Genomic DNA, 13,249 nt, shown 5'->3' with positions numbered 1-13,249 from the left:
AGTTTTTTGAATTTTGATTTTCTGGAGATTTGCTGAGTTCCATTTTAGCTCTGCCTGTTTATATTATTCTTCCCAACTTTTGTTTCCTCACTGACACTTCCACTGGAGTCAGCAGATGGCTTTTCCGCTGCACTCCAGGAATCCCTTCAGGGACTTTAGCTAAAGCATCTTTAACATGGAGCAATGAAATTTCCCTGATTTTAAATTCTATTTATAGGCAAGAAACAAAAGTATTGGATGTGTGAGCTGCACATGGCTGTCCTATATCCTCAAAGGGAAAGCAGTTTATCTGAGCAGGCTTTTTTACAAATTCAGTGTATTTTGCAGGGGTGAGGCAAGAAGGGCTTCAGCAGCTCCAAAAGAAATCAGTCCAAGTTACCGGATCCCAGTGGTGCTGAAGGGGGTCTCTGCAGGGCAGCTGAGCCCATGGAGGGAGTGGGTCTGGGGGAGAATGTGGGTGAGAAGGGGCTCCATGGGACAGCAGAGCTTGGGGCAGCTCAGAGCCCGGCTGGCTGTGCTCCTGTGGATCCTGCACCGTGGGGATGGGGAGGGATGCACCGGGCTGGCTTTCTGGGACGTGGCCGAGGTGAGGGGGCTCGCACACCCTCCATCTCCAGCACAAATTGCCACGTGCAGCTGCGATTTCACGCAAATCCGAACCGTCAGGACACTACAGCAGCCAATTTACCAGCGTTTCCCCCAAATCCCAGCTGCCTCAGCGTCATCTCTTAGGCACAGCCTTGACATGGCTTGCTCCCTGAGCATCACTGCAGAGCAGTGGCTGGTAACAAAGTCGGGCTCTGCTCTCCAGCTCTGGTGAGGCAGAGGACCCAGCTGCTCCGGGGGAGGGTGAGAGGCCTCCCAGGGCTGCGGCTTAATGAGAGCTGTAAAGCCCATCAGAGGAGCTGTGAAGGGACGCAGAGCTGTCTGCCCCTCTGTCTCCAGTGGCCTTGGTGTTTTGTCTTAGAAGGGAAAGGAAGAATATAGTGACAGATCAAATTAGCCTTGGACTGGCAGTGCACCATGGGGCCTCTTCCTCGGGTGACACGTGTGTCTGTTTAAACGCCTGGGCTTGACTCATTTCTGTCATTAACTGTGTGACCAAGTTAATCTCTTCGGCCACGTATGTAAAGTGGAGATAAAGCTCCTTATCCATCCCTCTGGAGTTCTGTGAGAAATGGCTGCAAGGTAGTTTGAACTGGTCATGTTCAGCAGAGAAAATGGAACAGTCGGTGTCCATACAAACTGATCTGCCAAAAAGTGTGCAGTCTCCTCTGAGTCCTGGAGCAGCAGCTTGCTTCCCTATGGATTTGTGTTTGCTGTATCTGAGACAAACAAGCCAGGAAAGGAGGGGAACTCTGAGGAATTTACATGTAACTGTCAAATTGCTTGGTCCCTGGAAAAATTAGCTGAGTCAGGTTAGGGAAACAGAAACAGCAGTTGAAAAAGTTACGCCAAAAATCCTCAGTTGGCTCTGCTGGCCTGGTTGAACAGGGCTTGGAGCAACCTGGGCTAGGGGAAGGTGACCCTGTTCGTGGCAGGGCAGTTGGAATTAGATCATCTTTCCGGTCTCCCCCAACCCAATTCTGTGATTTACTTGCCTCACAATACAGCTCTGGATTTTGCGGCAACATCAAGAGAGTAGAGGCCAGAGATTAAAATAGGCATAGAATTATTATATAGTATGCATATAATTAAAAATAAGGCAGAATATTTTTAAAAGAAAGGATAAAGAAAAAGATGCAGAAAAGAGGGAGCAAAGCAAATGAGTTGGGTTGTTTGTTTGCAGGCAATGCTGGGTCCTGTGGAGGCTGGGGCATTACTGCTCTGCCTGGGAAGTGAAGGGGTGGCCTGCAGGACACCCAGGTGCTCAGGTGTTACTCCAGGGTCATCATTCAGGTGAGGCGTGGGCCTGGCTGAGCTCTGTCATGCAGGTTCAGCCTCCCAGATAACAGAGGGACTCAAAGTTGCTGGAGCCACAGACCGTGTGCATTTGCTTCTCCCCGGAGCCCAGGACTGCCCCCCGGTGCAGCTCTGGGGTGGGCAGTGGAAGGCACACAGGTATTTGGCTGCTTCCGTGGTGTTTTGGCCAAACGTGCTTGCTTGGGCTCCAGGAGCTGGTTTGTTTCTCAAGCTGAACACTGGGCTATTTCCACCCCTTGCAGGGTGTTACCAGACGTGATGAATTAATGCTTGAGGAGCTCTGAGCTTGGCAGATGAAAGGCACTGCAGAAGGGCTGGGGATTATTATTTGTGGTTCTAATTTATTTGCCATCAAAGAGATGAGAGGGGTGAGAAAATGCCATTTGTTCTGGGGTGGGGAGCATCAGTTTGAAGTCTTTTTTTTCTTCCTTTTTCTTTTCCCCTCCCCATTGTGTGTTCCTCTGGGAATTGCGTGGAAGTCCCTGCTCTGTCTTTTCTTCTCTGGGCACCCGTGTGTGAAGCAGCCGGCACAGTGCTGATCACCAGGGACTTCAAGGGCTGCAGTGTGTGCAGGAAGTGCCTGCCCTGGTTTTCAGGAGCAGCTGATTTCTGGGGGCTGCAAATCACCGCTGGCTTCAGTGCGAGTCCAGCAGCAAAAGAAGGGGAACATTTCACATGGAATTTTGTCCTAAAAGCAGCTGGCAGTGCCCTGAGCCCCTCTCCTTGGGTTCTGTGGCATTCAGTGCTTTGCCTTGTAGTGGCTTGGTTAGTGTGCTGTGGGAATTCCCACCCTTGAACAGTGGCAGATATTTCTTCCTGGTACTTTGTAGCCTGGCTTTTTGTAGCCGAGTAGCTGTGATTTCAGGGGCTGGGAGAGCGCTGGTGAGGGCTGGGAGGTGCTGGGGAACGTGCGCTCTGTTCCCAGGGCTGTGGTCAGCTGGTCATGGCAGGAGTGCTGGTCCTCCGCCAGCGCTGGCACAGGGGTCCTGGCCCTGGTCCCTGCCCCATCTGTGTGACAGCCCCTCAGCTGCATTGTTCCAGCTCTGGGGTTTCTGTATGACCTGGAGGGTTCATACGGGTGTTGGTGCTGAAACTGTCTCATGGGAGAGACCTGCAACACAGAATGAGGTTTTGCCCCAAGCAGCAAATGGAAATTCACCCCTTATCTTTCTTGTGTTGCTTGTTGATTTTTTAAGGCAGGTCTATGCCAGTCCATAACTGCCCATGCTCTCAACTAGTGTGATTAGAAGCTAAATAGAAGCAGGATAAATGGAGGGCAATTTGATAGTTTTTACAAAACGCCTCATTATTGCACATGGGGTTTCAGAGCTTTTAAAGACTAGAAGGGACAGTGGGGCTCTCTTTGGCACCTGCGGGTGGGAATCTGCCCAGTGTAGCTCTGCTGCTGCTGGTTTTAGCAGAAACTGAAGCAAGCACAGCTCTGCCGTGATGTGATCTGAGCTGAGCGGTGTCTTCTCACATCGGCACAGAGCATGAGATGGCTTCTTGGGTTGGAGCTGCTCGTGGCACCAACTGAGCTTTCAGATTTCACTTAGAGTTTATCAATATGAATTTTGGAAGAATTTCTTCACGGAAAGAGTTGTCAGACACTGGAACGGGCTGCCCAGGGAGATGGTGGAGTCCCCATCCCTGGAGGTGCACAAGGAATAGTTAGACGTGGCACTCTGCTCTGGGCTGGGTGACGAGGTGGAGATCGGTCGCAGGTTGGACTTATGATCTTGGAGGTAATTTCCAACATCAGTGAATCTGTGATTCTGTGAATATCTGATGTTCTGATACGGAATCACTTTCTGTGCCTTTCTGCATTGGTTCAGTAGTGCCTGTGGATGCTGCACAGCTGGAGAAGTGACTTTCAACTACCAGCTCCCAAGAGGGAGCTCTGCAGAAAAGTTGGGCTCATTTGGATCATTGAGATTGCACCAGCAATCTGTCTCATCTTTCCTATAGCTTTTGTGCTGCGCTGGTCCTCTCGGCAACACTCATGGTGGGACTACACTGTGTGGCAACAAAGTGTCTTAACTTCTGTAATAGAAATTGTCCCATGGCAGTTTTCATGTGATTGGAGAGATTTGCTGGCAGTGGTTAGTTTGGTGGTGCAGCCATGGGAGGTATTTGAGGCGTTCCTCCCAGGATTCCTCTGTTTCTCCCATAATTATCTAACTTTACATCTTCTCCAGCTCTCTCTTACATCCCAGAAATACCTGTGCTTCAGTGCTGGACTTTGGCCCTTCTGTTCTGCTGTGCTCTCTTTCCAGCCCCAGGGCTGTGGCTCAGGCTGAGGCGTTGCTGTTCCCGCTTCCAGCATCCTCTGTCTCGCCTTTCCCCGCAGAACAACATCTGCTGACCTCCAGATTTTGGTGGCTCTTCAGTGCTGTCCTTGCTTCTCTCCCAGGGTCTCCTGATCGCTGCTCATGGGCGCAGAGCCCTTTGAAGCCATGTGCTGGGTCAGGCTCCTGGAGGGGACGGGAGCTGCTTCTTGCTCAGCTCTGGAGCTTTCTGAGCAGCAAATCAAGCTGTGCTGGTATGAGCAGCAGTGCTGGTATGACACTTGACATGCTAAATTCAATTATAGTGAGGACAGAGTTTAAAAGCAGTCTTTTGTCTGAAGTACAGTATTTTGGCAGCAATTAACTCCCAAGTTTTATCATTCTCCCCAAGACAGACATGAGAGTGATCAGTTATGCATGAGGAGCTGCTCCATGGTGAGAGGCAGGCAGCTGCCCAGGGACAGAGCAGGATGTACACACACTGCAGGGCATGATGTCCACTGCCACCTTGCTTCAATGTCCATCTGTGTTTGAGAACTTTGGGAAATGGTTTGGGAGTGTTTGTGCGACCAGACCCTCCTTTGTGTTTCTCAGTGCTGTGATCTGGGATTCCACGCCAGCCTTGCTCGGACCTTCAGGACATACCTGTCTGCTGAGTACAACCTGGAAACGTCCCGCCATGAGGGCCTGGACATCATTGAGAACGCTGTGGACAACCTGGATGCACGGAGCGACAAGCACACCATCATGGACATGTGCAACCAGGTCTTCTGCCCACCGCTGAAATTCGAGTTCCAGCCACACATGGGGGATGAGGTAAGGTGCTCACCTGTGGGGCTGCAGAGGGGCCTGGCCTGGCCTGGCCTGGCCCGGCCCTCCTCTGAACCATCACTTTGAAATCGTTCCTGACTCCTTACCCCTCTCTGCTGCCTTCACACACTGCTGTTCATGTTTCCTTTCCTAATGAGACTCTTGGCTCGTCAGGGCTCCTCCTTTCAGGCTGCCTCTTGCTCCGTGTCTCTTCCAATTAGGGAGCCCGTGGTTTGGCTCTCTGTGCCCCACAGATCTGCACAGGGGAACTGTGATTAACGTGCTGTAATTGGGAGAGTGCTGAGTGCAAAACATCGGTGCTGGCCCAGGTCCAGGGCACTGCTGATGGGACACATGGCAATGCAACCTCTCTGGAGGCTGCTAGGAGCTTGTGGGGGCTGGAGGGAGTTGTGTGGGTATGGAAATGTGTGTCTGGTCCATGCATGAGCCATGGAATGTCTCCTGTCTCAGGTGTGCCAGGTGAGCGCCCAGCAGCCTGTGCAGACCGAGCTGCTGATGCGGTACCACCAGCTGCAGTCTCGACTGGCCACCCTCAAGATAGAGAATGAAGAGGTAAGAGCTCAGGTTTGTGGGCAGTGCTGCTGAGCCTTTCTTCTGTTGGAGGTTTCCTGGTGTGCTCAGGTGTGGAGCCCCTCCTGTGACAGAGCTGGAAGTGCCCACAGACCGCAGCCAGTGCTAGCCCAGGGCTCAGGAGCTGCCTTTTGGCTGGTTGTTTTGGCTCAAGATGTGTCCTTTCCCCAGTCTACCTCAAACCTGCGCTGTCCTGTTTCTGATAGGTACGGAAAACGCTGGATGCCACGATGCAGACCTTGCAGGACATGCTGACAGTGGAAGATTTTGATGTTTCTGATGCCTTCCAGCACAGCCGCTCCACTGAGTCAGTCAAATCAGCTGCATCAGAGACTTACATGAGCAAAATCAACATTGCCAAGAGGAGAGCCAACCAGCAGGAGACTGAAATGTTCTATTTCACTGTAAGTCTCAGCTCAGGCCATACAGGACACGAAGCATTAATTGCCAGGGCTAAGGCCCAGTTAAGTGCTCATTAGTGAAGAGCAAGAACCAGTTCAGTCTCTTTAGGTACTTGTCTTCTGTCAGATTTGGGTCTGGAATGCATTTCAGTGGCAGGGCACCACATAGGGACTGACAATCCAGGGCCTGCCTTGTTTTTCTCTTTGAAGGAACAACTGGAGCAGCCAGGCGAAATCGAAAACTTACTGAGTAGGAGAGGCTCAGAGCAGGGTGCAGACTTCAGATGGCCTCACCGTGGGCCACCATCCAGGGGCTCTTCAGGAAGGCCTTCAGGACTGTGAGCTATCAGCCAAGCCTTCTCTCTCTAGCCTACACATCTTAAATTTGCTCTGAGCCCGCAGATGAGCTGAAGCCACTCACATACCAAGGAAGGCACAAAAGCCAGGCTGTGGTGTGTGTGCCTGCCCTGCAGCTCTCATGCTGCACTCCCAGGCAGAATTCAGGTCTCTGTTCTGGTACCTGAAATACAAGTTACAGCCATGAGTTCATCAGAAGTCTCCCTCATTTCAGTGTGGGTCATAGCCTACAGTTAACAGCATCTTGTGATATATTACATATGCATAGAAGAACTACCTTCTCTTAATAATATTGTAAATTGGGAGGGAAATTGCAGTTTTCATTTGGAGTTGTGCTTGGGATTATTTTAATGGTTTTTGCAGAGATTTGTTCTTTCCCATTCTCTGTCTCCTGTTTTCCATCTCTGTCTCCCTCTCTCCTCTTCCCTGTATAATGCCTTGCTCTGGAGTGTTCCTGGGTGTCCGACGGCCTCACTGTGGGGTGGGCAGTTGTGCTGCGCAGTGTCACCTGCTGCGTGGAGCACCTGACAGTCCCTGCCCTGGGAGGGCTCAGGCACTGGGAGTTCTTGCTTGGCATTGTTGGTTGCACAGAGGCAAAGCCCTGGCAGTGCAGGCAAAGCTGCTTTGATTTCCTAGGCCATTCCCAGAAGCCTGACAAAAGAAAGGCAGCTTTGAACTCTTTGTCCCTCCCTGCGTTCCCAGGCAGGAGGGGCAGCACCAAGGCGACCAGGCTAATAAGATCATCAGGCCGGTGCCTGGAGCAGGGAGAAGTGATTAGAGCCTGCTGAGCCCGGTGCAGCCTGCCCAGCTCCTGAGCCCGCTCCAGCAGCCCCAGGCCCCTCCTGCAGCCCCCAGGCAACACTTAACGTCCATTAGGGGCTTCGGTGCTTAACCCACTGTGTTTGTTTGTTAATTCCAGAAATTTAAGGAGTATCTGAATGGCAGTAACCTCATCACGAAGCTCCAGGCTAAACACGACCTGCTGAAGCAAACTCTGGGAGAAGGTGAGTTGGGGTCAGGTCCAGGGAGGATCCTCCAGTCACCTGAGAGGGTTTAAACCATGTGTCATGTGTCAGCCTCACTTGTGTGTTCTCCTGAGTGACTGATGGTTCTGTGCCTGGCTGCTGCTGCTGCTCAGGTTAACCAGTGACATGCAAAATCATGATTTCCTTGGAATATTACTCCTCCCACTTTTCTTTGGGAGTGCACATAGAGAAATCTCTTTGAATCTGATACTGTGTGCTGAAGTGCTGGGTTACTTCTCCAGCAGCAGAGATTCCCACTCACTCCCACCCTCTGCCTCTTTCCTTCCTCTCCCTCTTCTCCCCCGCTTTCTGCAGCCCTGACATGGTGTTTTTCCTGCCCTTGGTGCCGTGTGTCTGTCACAGATATGCAGCACCCTTGTTAATTCAACAGACTCCTTGACCCCTGGCCATACATGTTTTGACTTGTCCTAAACAAGAACTGCAAGGACATCCTTGTTTTTAAACCAATTTTCCCATAAGAGTCTTTTATTCTCCCAGATAGTTTCACAGATCTGTTTTAGAGCACATGCACACAGACAGGCTCCACACAAAGCAGGGGGCAGTGAGTGGCTCTGGGTGGGACCCACCACTGCTGGGATAGTGATGTCACCATGCCCCTAGGAGAAGATTTTAGCTCTTTAAAGCATCTCAACTAACTGAATTATTTCTGGTGTAAAGAAGATGGAGATGAGTTGGTATCCTGATTCAACAGGAGAGAATATATTTAAATGAAAACACACAAATGGTCCATGGCCTTATTTTAACAATACAAAAATTGGAATCCTCATCTTAGAGTAAAAACAATAAATAATAAATAATGGCTTTTTGTTGGCTGCTTTGCCAAACATGTTTTCTTTGCCAGATTTATTTAACCTTAAAATCCACTTTCTGTGGTGTGCTCCACGCAGTGAAGACAGAGCCCAGTCAGGCACAGACTCTGAGCACAGGGAAGGCCCAAGGGTCTGTAGGCAGGGCTGGCATACAGTGCTCGGGCTCCTGTGGATCAGGGCAAGAAGTGAGTAATCTGCTGAAGATTCACTTAATGCTGTGCTGCTTTCTTCCCCCAAAGCCACACTGCTGCTGTGCTCAGGATGGAGATGCAGGGCCAGGCATTTCATTCTCCAGAGCTGTGCAGAAGCAGCTGTGGAAGATCCTCACATGAAGCTTTCCAAGCTTTTCCCAGGCCATGGGATCATCCTGCTCTGTAGGCTTTCAGCAAGTTTTTAGCCCAGAAATACCAAGTGCTGTGTTTCAGCGTGAGCTGATTCTCATTAGGAAGGAGTCTGAATTTGCAAATCATGCGTGTGGAATTCTTTGCTGTTTCAGTGAGGAATTGGCTCCCAGCTTGTTTTCTGCAGGTGCCAAGGGAAAGCAGGATGGAGGCATGTGCAGCCAAATGCTTCCTTTTATGTGTTTTAGCAAGGGAAGAATAACTCAGCTTTCCTAGCCCTGGGAGACAGGCACAAAGAGCATGTGAAATTAGTTTAGTTTTTTTCAGTGGATTGACAAATACTGTAAAAAATGAAGAGATCTAATCAGCAGGGATCTGCTTGCATTTCTATAAGATCCAAGCACTAAAAATACACAAAGGGAATGGAAATAGTGACAGTCGCAACAGAGTTTGCCTGATGGTGATTAGATGGGCTGTTATGTCCCAGGAAAAGCTGGGGACCCAAATACTCTGTTGCTTTCAGGTGCTGTTCATGGCCCTTCGTGAGGCAGTTGGGTGATCTCTGTGGCCTCCCTGGGCTCCAGCGCCTCTTGGGCTGCCCTGTTCCTGCTGGCACTCAGCCTGTCCTACCTGGTGCCCAGGAGCCTGTGCTGTGGGCCTGCTGTGCCACTGGGTACACACATGGTGGATTTCACGTGGCAAAGGAACTGGTGGTGTCAGTGGGAGCTGCAGATCCTTTCCCTCTCTTGTGGCTGGGTCTTGGATTTCTAATCTGTCTTTAATGGTGGGGGCACCAGATGGGCATCTCTCCTCCCCAAATTCAGCTTCTCTCTGCCAGGAGCCATTACCTTGGGTAACCAGCAGTGAGGGTGTGAGCACCTGCACAGCTGTGCTCTGCAGTTGTGTGGTGGTGGCTGATGTGGAGCGATGATGGGAACTTGTGTTTCTTACAGGTGAAAGAGCTGAGTGCGGAACAACCAGGTGAGCACTTTCTTCTCCTTACTTGCTCCTGGGGAGGGCTGGCGCTGGCAGGAGGGGGCTGTGGGAAGGGGGGTTTGCTTTGCTACTGGTGCAGCTTGGTGGGGTTCAGTTGCCCACCTCCAGCCCCCCTGTGCTGATGGGCTGCCAGTCCCCGTGCCCCACATCCTGCTTCCCAGCTGCATGGCCTGGAATGCCTGGATCAGGGGGGTGACACACAGGCCCTTGGTTCTGCTGCAGTGTGGTTTCTGGCTGACTGGCTCTGATGTGCCTGGATGTGCTTTGTCAGCACGGTGCAGTGCCCTGGAGCGTAGCTGAGATGGGGTTTTGTTTGGACAGGGTGACATGAAGGTGTCCACCCACTCCCTGCCATCCCTCTTCCTCTGAGGACTTTAATATGTCCCTGAAATGCTCTCCCAGTTCTGGTTGCTTTGCCTATGAGTGCAGAGCATGCCTGTATCACAGACTTAATCCCCCTACTGCAGGGGGTGGGGCTGGGGTAAATGTGACAGAGAGGAGGCTTTGATCCGTGTCCAGTCCGTGAAGCTTCTCCACAGAACTCCAGTGGCTTGCTAGGAGTGTGCTGGTGTTCTGACAGTGAGACATAGGCCAGCAGAGCCTCCAAACTGCTCCCTAGAACACGCACAGCCTCTCTGTGTGTGAGCTTGTTCCAACCTTGTTTGTATTTAATAAAATTTATAATACCAGCAAAAAAAAGCTCCATTCCCTCTTAGAAGTGGTGAAGCAGATGGTGCAGCCTGAGCTGCCGTGCCAGGCAGGAAGGAGGCTCCTTGTGCTGCTGGCACCAGGCCGAGTGGCGTCAGGGCTGGGCACCCAGTGGGGCACCGAGGTGCTGTGAGGACAGAGAGGGACCTGCAGAGAGCAGGGGCTGTGCAGTGTGTGGCTGCCCCGGTGCACTCCGAGGAGCTGTCCATGGCCCTGCTCACCAGTCCCTGCCGGATCAGCTGTCAGAGCAGCCGCCCCTCACTGCCATTGCTGCCTCTGGGCACAGGGGAGCTGCCCCGAAGGCCTGGGCCCGGGTGTGTGTGCAGGCCCCTGGCTGGGGGCTGCAGGCACAGCCCCTGCAGTGTGAGGGGCAGGGATGCTCCAGTGGGCAGCAGTCACCTCTGCTCCTCAGTGACCCCTTGAAGGAGTGGTTGGAAGCTGTAGGAGTGTAGAGTCAAGATTGCTTAATTAGAGGCATCTGATTAAGGAACCAGCAGGTGATGTCAGTGGGAGCTGCAGACCCTTTCCCTCTCCTGTGGCTGAGTCCTGCTGTCCCCTTTGCACCAAGCTTTGTGTAAAGTGTCCATGTTATTCCATGAGGACTTTTGCATGAAGGCTCCCAGCACCCAGTTTTGTGTGTGTTTGCAGTTGTGTTCTCTCCCCTACAGACAGTAGGGCCTGGGGCAGAGGGCAGGGCAGAAATCTGTTTGGGATTTTGTGGTGTTTTTCTCCTTTTTCTAGATCTAGACACTGAATGTCCTTCATTATCCAAAGAAATTGGACTGGGAATAGCATTAATGGAAGCAGCCCTCCAGTGTCCTCAGTACTGCACTGAAACCTGTCACAAGCTTCCCTGGCTTCTTGGTCACTAGCAGTGGCAGGGTCATTCCCCTCCCTGGGATTCCAAACAGAAGTTAGACACGGGAAGGTGGAGGTGTTCCCATTGCCCTCATTCAGGAACTTTTTGTGAGCAGAATGAAATCTGTTTGGGAGCAAAAAGGAATACCCCAGCATTTTCTAGGGTAGCTGAGGTTTATATCCCCTCAGCTGCTCTTGGTGCCTTTTTGGGCTGAGGGAGTGCTGAGCTGTGGTGGTGGGAGGCAGGTGTTAAATCCAGCTGACCACCAATGCCTTTGGTTTCCTGCTGGAGCGGTGTCCATGTGGGACACACCAGTGTGAGTGGCTGCAGGGTGTGTGGAGCTACATGTCGAATCCTCACAGAAGGATTTTTCTGTTTGATTTTTTATTCTCAGTTTTAACCTGTGAGATCTCACCCTGTCATTGCATTTATGTTGGTGTTTTGTTGATTTATTTTGTTCCATTTTCTCCCAGGCCCCCATGTCTTCCCCCTAAGCCACAGAAAATGAGGAGACCTAGGCCTCTCTCAGTCTATAATCATAAACTCTTTAACGGCAATATGGAAACATTCATTAAGGTACTTGCTGGCTTGCAGTAGGAGTGTCTGTGAACGCTGGGAATGGAATGGTGGCTTTCCTGTCCTGGCTGCTTGCCATCCTCACGGGGTCCCTCCGGCCTGTCTGCAGCCTCTGCCTCGGTGATGATTTCACTCCATAGCTTCCCTTGTGCATTCCTGGTGTTCCCTGTCCCATCAACTCTGTGCCCCAGACCAGGGCAGCAGGGAGGGCCCATGGCTGGTGGCCATGTGCAGTATGAGGCAGTCCTGGCTGAGTGTTCTCATTGTCCTGCTGCTTCTATCCATCCTGAGAAAAAAGATTACACAAGCTCAGCCCAGCCCTCAAAGGATCAACAGACATCTCCCCTTCCCCTTTTCCACATGGTTTTGGTGGCCATCCATGCTTGTGGCTGAGAAGGAAGATAAAATGTCTCATAAGCCCCCAGAAAGTGTCTCCGACTTTCAAGGATTGTCAGCCTGTGGTAGAAATCCTGTTGTATGGGTGGCCATGTTGGAGGGCAGACAGGAGATCCTCAGCCTTACACAAAAATACATCAATAACAACCAGCCCAGCTGGCTCATCCCCTGCCAGCTGCTGACAGGTGATGTCCTATGCAGCCTGGGGCTTACTGGGTTCCCACAGCCCAGAGTAGGCACTAACCTTTGGGGAGGACAGGTGACCTTGTCCCTGCAGAGCCACCATCCTGTCTGGGAGGCCATGACCTCAGAATGCTGCAGGGGAGGGGACTCAGTGGCCTGCACACTGACCAGCCCACGCCAGGGCCTGCACCTGGGCTCACCATCCGGCCTCGGAGCAGTCATTCCTAGGCAGCTGCCGAGGGGTCTCCTCCAAACCAGCGCTGGTAATGTATGGCATGGGGCTGTCATCCGTGGGACAGAGTATTCCTTTCGTTATGGTGGGGTGAACTTGGATGAACTCAGTTAATCCCAGTGCATCCCAGTGTAAGGGACTTTGGCGCTGCTCATCCTAGGAAATCACCCAGAAGGGAGGTTTGAGGAGCAAAATGAAGAGCTGTGGATGTGGGATTTGTCCCAAAGGATACCTCCAACTATCCCACTGCCAGTCCTCCAAACCCTGCCGTTAGCTGTGGAATGGCTGTGGGAAGGATTTCCAAAGGCAGTGATGCTATTCCAGTGGCAGTGTTTAATCCTGCTCTGGAGAAAGCTTCAGTGAAAACACTGTAGGAAGCAGTAATGATGAACTGTTGGATTAGGTGACTAATAGGCATCATCTGGCTGGGGTTTATTCCCTAAGTCTCAGGGCAGTGTCTGTATACAGTGCCAGCACAGAGAGTACCGGCCCTGCTGGCAAAGCCTGTAATCCTGTTAGGATTTGTGATTACTCCTGACTTAAACTGGTTTTTAAAAAAGTAATGCTCATTAAATCCCAGCCTGTTCATCACTGAGGAGGAGGAATTACCTGCTCTAGAAATCCATCTGAGCAGAAGTGTCCCGTGCTAGCAAAGACCCCTCAGTAATGGCTGGCTGCCCCTGGGATGTATGGCCTCACAGGCAGCTGGGCCACTGGCAGCTGCCCAGTTGTC

The 13,249-nt window shown here is 51.6% G+C and overlaps 1 protein-coding gene across 1 annotated transcript in view; it reads left to right on the top strand.

The window, feature by feature from the left end:
- The window catches only part of SRGAP3 (SLIT-ROBO Rho GTPase activating protein 3), an 85,057-nt gene that overhangs the window by 57,548 nt on the left and 14,260 nt on the right, over positions 1–13,249 (top strand). Inside the window, exons 7-12 of the mRNA XM_082288970.1 lie at positions 4,806–5,027; positions 5,493–5,594; positions 5,819–6,016; positions 7,290–7,374; positions 9,520–9,547; positions 11,603–11,705. Of these exons, the coding sequence (XP_082145096.1) occupies positions 4,806–5,027; positions 5,493–5,594; positions 5,819–6,016; positions 7,290–7,374; positions 9,520–9,547; positions 11,603–11,705 (738 nt within the window). The remainder of the gene's footprint in view (positions 1–4,805; positions 5,028–5,492; positions 5,595–5,818; positions 6,017–7,289; positions 7,375–9,519; positions 9,548–11,602; positions 11,706–13,249) is intronic.

The sequence above is a fragment of the Coloeus monedula genome (genome assembly GCF_965178545.1).
Source record: "Coloeus monedula genome assembly, chromosome: 11".
Taxonomy (NCBI): domain Eukaryota; kingdom Metazoa; phylum Chordata; class Aves; order Passeriformes; family Corvidae; genus Coloeus; species Coloeus monedula.
Note: the sequence above shows the minus strand (reverse complement) of the source record. Positions and strands in the feature narration are given on the sequence as shown.